This window comes from Magnusiomyces paraingens, assembly GCF_902498895.1.
Source record: "Magnusiomyces paraingens strain CBS 517.90 genome assembly, contig: contig1, whole genome shotgun sequence".
Lineage (NCBI taxonomy): Eukaryota > Fungi > Ascomycota > Dipodascomycetes > Dipodascales > Dipodascaceae > Magnusiomyces > Magnusiomyces paraingens.
Genome location: NW_022474067.1, coordinates 382,669 through 395,830, shown reverse-complemented (window position 1 = coordinate 395,830; position 13,162 = coordinate 382,669). Strand labels below are relative to the sequence as shown.

The window sequence follows — 13,162 nt, the reverse complement described above, 5'->3', positions numbered from 1 at the left end:
ATCATAAATTAATTAATTGTATGTTTTTAGATAAATCTAATATTTTTTAATTGTTTCTTTTTTCCCACAAACAATTATATACAAGCATAAGTACATTCTACAGGGATATTCTAGTATCTTGTAGCTTCGTACTCAAATTATTTTAGATCATTGGTATAAAATTTGTTAATTTAAAAAAATTATAACTTATTTTACTACTTGTTGTCAGTTTAAAGCCATTTTTATATTATAGACATTTTTGAGATTTTAAGTCCTGAATTAACATTTCATCTATTTTGTAAACTTTTTCAAGAAAGAGGCAATCTGGCCGAGTTGGTCTAAGGCGTAGGATTAAGGTTCCTATCTCTTCGGAGGCGAGGGTTCAAATCCCTCGGTTGTCATGCTTTTTGTTGCCGCATTGGTTGTTATATATATATTTTTTGTTTCTCAAAAAAAATCTTTGAATTTTTTTGTATTTAATTGAGTTGTGATTTAAGAATTCTGGAATTGAAAGTAATTTGATATTAGTGGTGTTGTGAATTTGCTTACTAAACTTTGTGTTTTATTGTAAACCTTGTTTTCTAGTTTATTCGGCTATGGCTTAACCATATGACTACTAAGTCATATGATAGTCAAATTCAAACCAAAAAGAATGCTAATATTTTCCTAAAAAATAAAGATTTTTAAAAAAAGTTATAAGTCAAATAAAATAATCTAATCAAGTTTACTTTCCTAGCATTAATTATGCTAAAAGGTTTTATCTCGTTTAAGAAAAAATTCCCACCCAAGTTAGAATGTTTATTTTGAAATTTCTCATATTTAAAAAGTGCATTAAACCTATCTTTGGTTAAAAAAAATTAAATAATTTTATAAATATGAAAAAAAAACGTCATATATTACCAATTACAACGTTAAATTAGTTAGATAATCATTTTTACCTTATGGAATAATTATTCCAACTTGAGTTCGAACATTTTTATATTCTCTCGCATCACGTATTTCTAAATTACCTTCAGAATACTGTATTTCTCCAGTAGAATTATCATATTCAGAAATAGGAAACCCACCACCAGAGTAGAAAGGAAGTTTTTCTTTATAAACTTCGTTTGAATAGTATTCTATGGACTGATTAATAGTTCTTATTGTTGAATACACAAAACTTAACCAGTAAAATGGCCCAAAGAAAGTAACAAAGCGTTCGATAAAACAAATGGTATAATTACATTTCCAGAAGGAGTATGATTTGGATGACACAAATGTAAAATAAATCCAAGAAGCAAGCAAAAATAAATTTGTTAATATTTCAACAACAAAAAAAAAAGAGGGATTAGCCATATTTTTAGCTAGTACTGGTAAAGCGATGAAAAGAAATGTCACAAAAACCGCCCATCCCGAAGCAGTCACTAAAACAATATCGTCGAAATATATTCTTGAACAATCATATGAACCATAATACTCTTTGCAGAATTTAACATTGTTTTCTACACTAATAAGTATTGCTAATGAAAATCCTAAAAGTATCAAGCCCCCCAAAAGTTGAATTATGCGTAAGCGTAAAAATGGATAACGTTGAACTTCTGAGCTCATTGATTTTTGTATGGGTATTTTGTTTTTCTTAGATATATATCTTAATATATTTCTTGCTGAATATTTTTTGTATTTTAAATTATTTCTACATGGAGATTTTCTTGAACACCCAGTGCTTATATAGGTTTTGACACTTGAAATCAAAAAAAAAAACAAAATGTCTTCTTAAAATGCCAAGAATATTTAATAAGATATAATTATATCCATATAAGGATATCTTGTGAAATCTACTCGTTTTTCTCATTTTTCTAATTATTTAGAATTTAATGTGAAATAAATTAAAATAAGTTGCTTAGCCTCTAATTCAAATTTATGACCATAAGCATTTTTTTAATTATTCAAAAAAAAAACCTTTAAAAAAATTTAAGTGAATCCAAAATTTTTTAAATTTAAGCATAAAATAAACCAATACTGTAATTCCTATCAAGATGAGTTTTAAAGTTACAACTAATGATTATATATATATATATATATATATATAGTCAATTAACTATGGTGAAGGTTTTTATTTTCCCTTAAAGGTTTTGATTTCTTTACGATTTTTTTCCCCAGATGTTCTTCTTTTCTGAAGTAAGTAATTTGTAATTTCAACTTTAAATTGACATGGTAACTAATCATTCTGCACAAAATCTATATATAAAGTTTATGATCAATCAATGAATTAAAAAAATATTGATAGTTTTATCGATAATTTAATCGATTATTTTATCGATATTTTTATCAATGAAATTTTTTTTTCAATATTTGAATTCATATATGATTATAAGTCCATGAACTTGGTAAAATAAGATGTCGTATGATTTAAACTTTTTTTTTTTTTTTCAAAAGAAAAGTAGTTAACGGATACCTGGTTTATTACCTATATACTATCTAAACACCACATTGTATCATAGTTCGAAAATTTTAAATTATTTGTTTATTTATGGATTATTTTTTCCATAAATTACTTTGTTATTAATCATTATAATGCTTAAATTAAAGACATAAGCATCTTTATATCAGTTATTTTTTCGGGATGATAACCTGGTCAAATAGTTACAGGGCTTTGAATGAATGACCAGTTTTGGTGAAGAATTTGGAACTCCTTTTTGATTATATAATAGGTTTGCCGTATAAATAATTTCAAAATATTTTTTTCTGTATCTGGGGATATATATCATATAATTTCACTGTTAACTTTGGACTATACTAAATTTATTAGTGAAAGTAATTGCAGCCAAAATCTAAAAAAAGTTGTGGCCTCCCATTCAAACTTTCAAAAGTTGAATCATTATTTCATGAATTAAAAGATGTACTTTATACAAATACAAATTTTTTTAAAAGTTTTGAAAAAAATAATTCAATTTAATATAGTTATAAGAATTGATAATGTGCTCGTTGAAGCAGAGGCAGAAGCCGCTAAGAAGTGTGAAACTGTGTGCATTTACTGGCCGAAATGCATTAATGGGTATATCACGAAGCAGATCCAAAGAGAAATTTCTGTTGAGGCAATGCACGAGGGTACATTGACTGGAAAAAAAAATTATATTTAATATATGCCATATTTCTTAGATGTTAAAAACTCCAAATTCCAAAAGTAATTGTAAGTGCAACTCTTCTATCCATGTTCCTGAATACCAGCCAATTTTAGCTTGTCTCTTTTCAAGAATCGTGGTAGTCGAAACAATATCTCTATCCGTATGATAACAATGATTTAATATTTTTGGAGTGGTAGTGTTATTCTGCTTATTTTTTGGTTCGCCTGATGTTGGTTAGTAGTTGTGGGATTGGGGCTGATATTTCTTCCTTTCATTGATTAGTGGTGGCACGCCAAGTGTACACTGCTTGTGGCCCCTGTACCTTGAATATACTCACTTCTATCTTAGAAGTAAATAAGAGAGCAGATCTTTTCATTAACATATAAGGCCGTCTTTAAGCTTGTTGAAGGGTCAATAAATACAGTGAGAAAGAAAAGTATCAATCAATAGTAGAAGAAATATTCAAATCGTTTGTTGAGTTATTTGGTTGCAAGGCTTTAAATCAAAGCGGATTAAATGATAAAGGTGGTAAAAATTAGGTGTAAATTGCCACGAAATGACAAAGAGAGAGAAGCAGGTGACTTCTGTGTACTAGCATTTCAATAAATATAGAGAAAAAAAGCAATAATGGTACAAACCTTTTAATTTTTTTTTTTCCATTTTGTTAATGTGTTGTGGAGTCCCTCATGTATGTTTGAATGGGAGCATCCAAGATTTTGTCCGGATTTTGTGTGCTAATTGTGCAAACCATCGACAGGCGACACATTTGCACACAAAATCCGGACAAAATTTTGGATTTTCCATTTTACAGTACACAAAGAAACATTACGTAATACATTGTAAATTAATTTACCTCCTTCCTAAAAGGGAACCATTCACATATGAGTTAAATTTCAATAGTATACGCAAGGGCTAGGGCATAAAAATAATTTACTTTTAACGAGAAATTCGTGGAGTCAAAAACCAACAAACCAACAAACCAACAAATCTTACAATTTCTTGTAAATATTTTAGTTTACAAGGGTAACCGTAAAAATCTTTAAGATTATTGTAACTACATTTTAAATTTATTGGGATATTATTCTCATAAGCAAAATGATGAGTGAATTATTCAAGTTCATGTTGCAGGGAATATTTATAACGGAGGTAAGACTAGAAACAGAAAATGCATGAAATAGACAATGATATTTGCCGCAATTAACAAAAATAATCCTAGTAAATTGATACTAGAATATATTTTGCCTACTGATTTATTGTTTTTATTTTAGTAATAGAAGTACATACTATCAATATAAACTTCATCTTTTTAATTTCACCACTTTGGTTATTTGCTTTTTTATGAATTTTCCTTTTTCTAGAGTGGTTTAGATTTATGCAGATCCCATAGCCAGTAATATTGGTTCCAATTCTGGTTTATGATAAACGGGGAGAACCAATGTGTCAGCTCCAAATCTATTTGGCCTATTTCCACTTTGTTTTTTTGCCAATACCTTTCTATTCATTATTGCTTTTTTAATCCAGAAATATTTTTTTCTGTCACTTTCAGATTTATTAGATTGAACTGAAAAGTCAGCTTCTCTGTTGGCTAGGGTAACCTAAGGGTTTGCATGAAGTTTGTACTCCTATACACTCCGTCTATAGATATGAGTCAAGTGGTATATTAGGTAAATTTTTTGTTTTTAATTAAGGGTTATAAAATTTTATCACATAGGCATCCGCTCTATCTTTTTCATTCCTACTATATATTTCTTTTAGTTTACTCAATAAAAATTTAACTTGGATTAAACACTGCATTTCCAACGGCCCAAAAATAAGTCTATATAGAGTGAAACACTTATGCACTTATTAACTTTTATAGATCATTAACCTCAACTTAATCCTGCTAGAATATTTTTTCAAGATAAGACAACCTGGCCAAGCAAGTATACATACATTCTACCGGAATATTTTAGTGTCTTGTCCCTTAGCAGTCGAATTATTTTAATGGATTAATATGAAACTTGTCAACTCTAACAATTATAACTATTTTACACTATTTATAATCATTTTGATGCCATTTTCTACTATAAGCATTTTTGAGGTTTTAAGTCCTGAATCGGCATTCCATCTATTTTGAAAAACTTTCAAAAAAAAGGGGCAATCTGGCCGAGTCCACCTGTGTCAAAGAAGCGGAAAGTCACATGATAAATCCGCGAATTAAAAATTGGCCGCTTTTGTAATCCGGGTTTTTACCCGTACCCTGAATATGCACAGACACGATTTAGGCAATAATTGATTAGATTGTTTGCGAATCATTTTTTTTTTTTTTTGGTTTTTTTTATCTTATCATTAATCATTAGAGCCATTAACAACCAAAAATCTACAATATCTTTTTCAATATTTTAATTACTACATTTTCAGAATGAGCTTCATAGATTCAATTTCAATCATTATTTTCCCGATCAAGATGAAAGCAACGATGGGGATCAATCAAGAAGAGGAGGTTAATTTAAGCTATCGAGTAGATTGAAGCAGCAGCAACATCAATTCAACGAGAGAATGGACTCAGATGAAGAACATGGGAGGATGCGTGAGCTTGTATAAACTGTCATAAACTCTGTGAATAGATGTAGTGACAATGTGGCCGAAGTTATTTTCATTTATGGTGGTTGTAATATTAGATTTTTCTTAAACTGCTTTAAGGATGCCTTTATGACCTCTCTAGATGTTTTATCGTCACATTTCCTATTTTCTAATCACTCGTTTAAATCACCTTTAGTTTAGAAATGAGTAAAATCATAAGAACAATCATGATACATAGATGTCTCCTGTTGTTTAAGATTTATCACACCCATTCTGACAGCGTCAATTTTTGGCACTTGAACATGGCAAAGCAACGCTTCCGGAACGTGATGTTATTTCACTGTTTTTTGATCAACTGTAGTCTCTAAATCTAGTTCTGATATTCTATTTAATTAATTCGTGCTGAAGGCTTATTTTTTTCTATATCTGCTGGGTTAATATACTTGAGAGGAAAGGGGGTGATTTTCACAAATTAGTGCAGCAACCTTTCAATGAACAAGATCAATTGAGTCCTTATAAAAGGATTAAATTCCGACAATGTATTGAAAATATAATTTGCAGTCGTATTCAAGACATTGGTAGCTTCTCTCAGCGTACGAATAGACTTTTAAAGCGAACGGTTTGTTGGATTTGGAAGAATAAAGACCGTATAAAAGTTTTTCTGAATCAATTGATTGTTGACCCCTACAACAAAATCATTTAGCGCATCAATATTTTCATGATGTTATCTATTAGCAGAAACTTTGTTATCTGAAATGTTTGATTCTTAAGGGTCGCTATTAACAGGCAAACTTTTTGGTGTAGATGTGGATCAAACAAGTTTGTCGATAAGGTTGAGATCTGGTGACATTAAGGAGATGAATTAAAAATAAATAAAAAATATGACCATAAAATTTAACAAATGAAGAATAAATTTATAAAATAAAGAAAGAGAGTTGAATGTGTTGTGGTTGTTGACAATCGATATGAAAATGGAGTCTTAAAATATAAGAAAAATGGTTGTGGGTTGGGTTACTCTCAAAATGCTTGGGCCAAAAAATCTGGCCGAGTGGTTAAGCACCCTTTAAAAAAAACGCGTTACGAAAAAAAGGCGGATTTTGAGGAAAAAAAGTACACTTTCCTAATTGGGCTAAATCGAAAACGCGTTTTGGATTTTGACACAACTCCAGTTGGTCTAAGGCGTAGGATTAAGGTTCCTATCTCTTCGGAGGCGAGGGTTCGAATCCCTCGGTTGTCATGCTTTTTGACTTTTTATTCATTCATATTATTTTTTTACTTTACTAAAGACTTTGAATTATGTAGATTGGTTGAGTTGTGTTGTCAAAATACGTTGAGAAACAATATTTTATGTTGTGTTGTTGCTGCAATCACTAAATTGTTTTTGTAAAACTTTAATTTTGGGGTTATAGCAACTTTAGTGTATGGTTTCAGAAGTTCAATATCAACAAATGTGATTAAACTGTTAGACACACTCTAATTGAGTTTCATTTACTTGAGTGCGTAATTGTATAAGAGCCAAAAAGAATGTCTTGATTCCTTTGATAAAAACAAAAAAGCTTTATTCATACAGTCATCTTGTTAAAGTAAATGTTTAGATCATGTAGTTTTAAACTAAACAAATTAAATGAACAAATTTCATCTCACTAATTGCTGTTTAAACGGTTAACATGAAAATTGATAAGACTTCCTAAAAATAGGAATTAATGAGAATAAGATAAAAACAAAATTAAATAAAACTATTAATCAACAAGATTTATAATTGTTTATATAAAATAAAATAAACTATGTAATAATAAATAACTTGTTAATAGTAAAGATTCTAAAATAAATCTTAAACATGTTTGAATCAGTTATCTTTATTTTGGTGAGCAAATTTTGGATTTTTTCAATGCATTTTCTTATTATTCTAAGTGTTCACACAACTGAATTTATATTTTTTTCTGAAGGTGTTACATTAATTGTCATAATATTTGAGAGCTGACTTTCACTATTAGTATCAACTGGAACTCCTGAATTCAAATCGGAATTAAGCTTTGGAATATCTGGAAAGGAGCCACCAGGAATAAATGGAATTTTTAATTTATACCCTTTTGCCGAGTAATAGCCAATTGAAGATTTCATCATTTTAACGGTTGACCATAAAAATGTAACCCAAATTATGGAAGAAGCGATGGTATCTGCAAAGATAAGTTTGAAAACTGTTTCATCGCAACCTCTCAATGATGCAGAAAAAACACTAAGATATACCCAAGTAGCAATCCAAAGAGCATTAGTCAAAATTTCAATAATGAAAAAGAAAGTAGGATTTGCCAGCTCTTTAAAATTTGTTGGTAAGAACATAAAAAGAGCAGTTACCATGATAGTCCAAGAAAAAGTAAAAGTAGAAACAATATCACTGTAGTAAACTCTTCTACCTCTTAGTTTATACGACCCTCCATAGTACCAGATATAACTAGACCCAACTAGTGTACTGTTGATGTCTTCAACAATGATTGCAGAAATAATCAAAAGTCCAATTGAAGCAAAGAATTGGATGATACGTGCAACAAAGAGAGGTTGGGTAACAATAACTGGAGTTAACTTAGGGTCTGTCATTGTAAACAAAAAAATTTAATAAAAGGTAATCAATATTGAGAATTAAAAAAAATATAAAGGAAAATGATGGAGGTATAGAAATTGATATAAAATCATAAAAAAATAGAAAAAAATCAGAATTTAAAAATAATTTAGAAAATCGTTGGTATTTATAGTTTTAATAAGGACAATTGGTTTGCTAAAAACATATTTGAAGAAAAACATGCCCTCATGACCATTGTCATTCATTAAAGAACTCAAAATGTCAAGAATTGGATACACAATTCACAATGGTCTATTATTATTTCAATGCCAAGATCTTACTTTGGTTCCAACTTATAAACGAAAATGGTATGACGAAGGTTAAAATTTAAGGATATTTTTAAGCTCATGAATAAGGTACTAGGTTGATATATTTAAATTTAAACGATCTATTGATGACGATTTTTATGAAATTATAAAACTTGCATCACTTTATAAAGTGAATACACTAATTAGTATATTTAAAAAAATTATAGGTCACATTTTTTAAATTTACCTTTCGAGATCGATATTTTTCAATTAATGTAAAAGAGGATTATGCTATCGATATTTTTAAATTATTTTCAAAAGAGTAAAATTTTTTTTAAAAGATTTTTGAACCACAATTAACTATATATATTTAATTGAATATATTCTTAAATATATATATATTTAATTCATATGAATTATTATATCTTTAGTGTTTATTCTGCTTATTTTCATCATCGTAATGATTTCATGTGAAATCATATAATCTTTCACAATGTTTCCTTAAAAAATAATTATAATATTTAAAAAAAAAGACATTGAGTAGCAAATAATTATATGTACATTTAAAAATCAATTTGAATCAATAATTTTTTTTTTTTAAATATTTGTTCCAAAATATGACGGGTTCCCAAGTTCAAACTATTAAAGCTGTGATACCAAATTGATTTTGGTTTTTAAGAAGCATGGATTTCATTTTTTAGCATCTGCTACAAATATATTACATATTTGTTACTTTAATCTTTAAAAACATGTAACAAAGCCGCATTTAATTTTCTTAATTGGGTAACTGTTTCACTAGGATATTATGTCTTAACTGAAGGAACATTGGATAATAGCTAACATGCCATGAATAAGGGAAACGATAACGGTATTTCAAAAAAGTGTGGTATAATTTTCTACAAAAATATGAGGTAAAATAAAAAAGAAATTAGCACCAACTAAAAGTAAAATGGCTTCAGATCTATTAATGCTTTCAAAATCTTCAATTCAAGTGGTTATAATTTTTGATTGCACATAGTGGAATTTGGTTGATTTATATATACTTAAACGTATGTTTAATAATGACTAAAAAAAATAAAAGTTATACTTTGATATAATTTTAAACTTCGTTGATGCCTCTTTTTGTGATAAATTCATTTTTTTTTCCACCTGGCAAAAATAAAAGAATGAAGCCCAAAAAGTTATATACTCATTGAGTGTTTATGAGCTACGTTTTATTGGTTAAACGTTTAAAAGAGTGCATTAAATGTAGAATAAATATGATTCTAGTTTACCTAACAAATTTTACCTTATACATTTGATATCGAGAAAGAGTATCATTCCTTTACATTTAAGTAGTTTATTTCTTTTAACATTTCTTTTCAATGACTTTACCAAACAATTGTTCAAATTTGAAGAGGCGCAATTTTCTTTTTGTTTCATTTAATTTAGGATTCTTTAAAAAGCTTCCAATCTTTAGATTTCTTTTTTAAAAAAAGAGAGATTTCTTGATAGACATATATTTTTTTAAATAACAAAATTGTTCACAGTGATTCTTTTCTTTTTGTAGACTCATCCGGACCAATTGAATTAGATAAACGGAGAGTATTTATACAATGTCTTAGTTTTTACTATATTGGGCAAGTTGTGTGGTTCCTTGGTCTAAGACATGATTATTTCTTGATAAAATACTGTGATTGTAAGCTGATAAAATAAGATATTCCAATTATTTGGAATTAGAATATTATATGCCATTTCAATGCACAACAACACTCCAGCATTTTGGTATATATTGATATCTTTCAACAATTGCATTTTCTCTTTATTTATGGCTTGGATTTGGTAGCAAATGTTATAAAATATCTTCAAGACTTTGAAAATAATGGTGTCGTTTTCTTTATTAAAAATTTTCACGTAATCCTTTATAATTTTGAATTTTATATGTTCGAAATGTTCTATTTTCTGAAAGAAAAGTTTAGCTCATCCACTAGCACCCAGTTTTTATATATTTTGCCTCCTTTGTGAAAAATGAAGTTGCTTTCATAAAATGTGTCTCAATATAATCAATTTTTTCTAAAAAAAATTAGTTCAAGAGTGTGAAGAATGGTATAAAAGAATAAAAGAATAAAAGAAAATAAACTGAGGCCTGAAGGAAAGTACAATTTTTGTTTTTTTGTTTTTTTTTTGCGGGCTTTGCACATTTAACTGTTCACTCACTTCATCGCTAAAATAGAAAGCCATAGATTAACAGTTTGTTTGAACACCAAATTATGATTGCTGTTAGAACCAAATGGTGGTCTTATTTTAGTTTTTTTTTGTTAATTACAAATTGATAAGTTCATTAAATTTATAATGGTAAAACAAGCTTCATTTAACTTCCCCGAAAAGCAGGCACAAGATTTAAACAACTCAAATTCTAATGTATCAATACTTTTATCGGATCAATGAATTTGTTAATTTTGTAAAACCAGTGTAAACTTAGATATCGATGTTGTTTTTTTTTTTTTTGGTGCACATATGTTACATATGCCATCAATAATTGATATGCTAAAACTATTTCGTGAAGTATTTTTTTAGTAATTTATGAGCTGGTCACATAATTTAAAGGTTTCTATCTGTATAAACTAATTACAATTGAAGATTTAAATCGTTTAAATTATTTCTCTTTTCCATTATACTTTCATCCTTTAAATCTTGTTTAAAAACTACTAAATTAATAGGCAATAGGCAACTTCTCGTAACTTAATAGAAGACTGATAAAAAGTTAATTTTACTTATTTTCTTCAATTTTTTCTTCTTTCTTGTAATCCTATTCAATTGGACAAATGCATACCAAAAAAGATTCTGTTTTTTGGTAAATTAAATTACTGGGAGTCCAAATTTGGATTAAAGGAAACTATGGCAGTTTATTTGTATGTATGCCCGATTATATTTTCATTGTCCACAGTCAAGGCTACCTTGTTAAATTAACTAAGAACAAATTATGCCTCACATGTGTCAAATTTCAAGAAATAATTGTTTTCTAAAGTTTATAAAGAGATTATTTTCATAATTTTATTCTTTCTGGTCTCGTTTGAAAGTTTTAGGATTATAATTTTTGGTATTATGATAATCGAAGAAAAAAAAAAGTTAAGATCTTAACTTTTGAAAAATAAAAGGGGAATTGAAACCAATAAGAGTGTAAATTGATATTAATTTGGAGATATTACAACAAAGACAGGTTGTACTCAGGTACAGTTGAAGAATTTAACTAGGCGAAACTTTAAATATTGATTTTTTTTTTCTTTTAGCCAGCCACGAGAGAAAAATAAAATGAAAATAAAAATAAAAATGAATATTTTGTTCACAGTAAACTAACTTTTTCCACAAGAAAAGAAAAAGAAAAATTAAAAATTAAAAATTAAAAAAAACTTTATCGACTTTATTTTTATAAGTTGATTGATTATCAACATTTCTTTAAATGAAAAGGAAACAATTGCCATAGATAAAACAAGAAGAAAATCGGTATCTTAATTAACAAAAAGCCGGTCATGTTTGTTTTTTCTGGAATAAATGTGGTTTAAATGTTATAATCAATTATTAAAATCAAAAATATTTAGCCAACATTATAGAGAGTGTCAATAGAAAAAAAAAAAAAGGGCGGAATAAAAAAAAATATGAATGAGCTCACCAAACTTTGTCATTTTTTTCTCCTTTTTTTTTTCTGAGCAAAAAAAAAAAAAAAAAAAAAAAAAAAAAACAAATTCAAATGAGACTTCACTCGCCGCCTGTCCAGCCTTTTCCTCAAAGTCTCCCCATCATCGTTTTTTTTTTTTTTTTTTTGCTTTCCCAATTATAATCTTATTCCGGGTCATTTGTAATCCTGTTTGGCTGCAAAAGTGAAACATGCAATTACCTATTTAGTCATTGGCTCCCCCACTAAAATGTACCAATTACTTCTCTTAGAATTAAAGGAAATAATATTTTCCAGGGACCCTGAATATAAAGATAAAAAAATATAGTAAAAAAAATATAATAAAGAAAATCAATTCAATTTTTTTTTTCATTAATATATAATTTCAAAGATTTTCTCTAAAATTGATTTAAGACATTGAATCAGTCCGGTAATATTTACAGCAAAAGTTGTGTGACCAGTTTAATGGAATTTTTTATATAATTCTTTTCACTGTGATTTTAATAAACAATTGCAAAGAGCAATTAAAAAGAATGATATGTCTTTCAATAGCAACTAATTTATGGTGATCTTTTTTATTTCAAATCTATTACAGGCGTATTTGTGAATCAAGTGGGACAAGTATTGGGGTAATTTTTATTTTTTATTTTTGCATTGACGCCATACAAGGTAATTATTCTCATTTTTCTTACATTTATTTTCAAATACAAATAATCATGGAGAGAAAGAGATGAGGAAGATAACTGGCATAACCATCATCATGCTTTTGGATAATTTGGTAAGATGACATGAAAAAATATGGTTACTTGTCATTGTGATATTAGCCTCAACCATCCGGTGATGGGTCAAGTGAAAAAAAAAAAAACCTCATTTTGACAAAAGCTCAATGGAAACAAAAAAAAAAAAAAAAAAAAAGAGAGAGAGAGAGAGAGAGAGAGAGAGAAAAGAAATTTGTTAAGGTTGTTACCAATAAATAGAATAATAAAAAAAAAAGGATATA

At 28.0% G+C, this 13,162-nt stretch overlaps 1 protein-coding gene across 1 annotated transcript; it reads right to left on the bottom strand.

Annotated features, from left to right (window-relative positions):
• Window positions 1-7,559: 7,559 nt before the first annotated feature.
• On the bottom strand, window positions 7,560-8,240 carry SAPINGB_P000136 (uncharacterized protein; the record flags this gene model as incomplete). Its single annotated transcript, XM_031994860.1, has 1 exon — window positions 7,560-8,240. The coding sequence occupies one exon, from the start codon at window positions 8,238-8,240 to the stop codon at window positions 7,560-7,562; it is 681 nt and encodes a 226-aa protein (XP_031850751.1).
• Window positions 8,241-13,162: the final 4,922 nt, after the last annotated feature.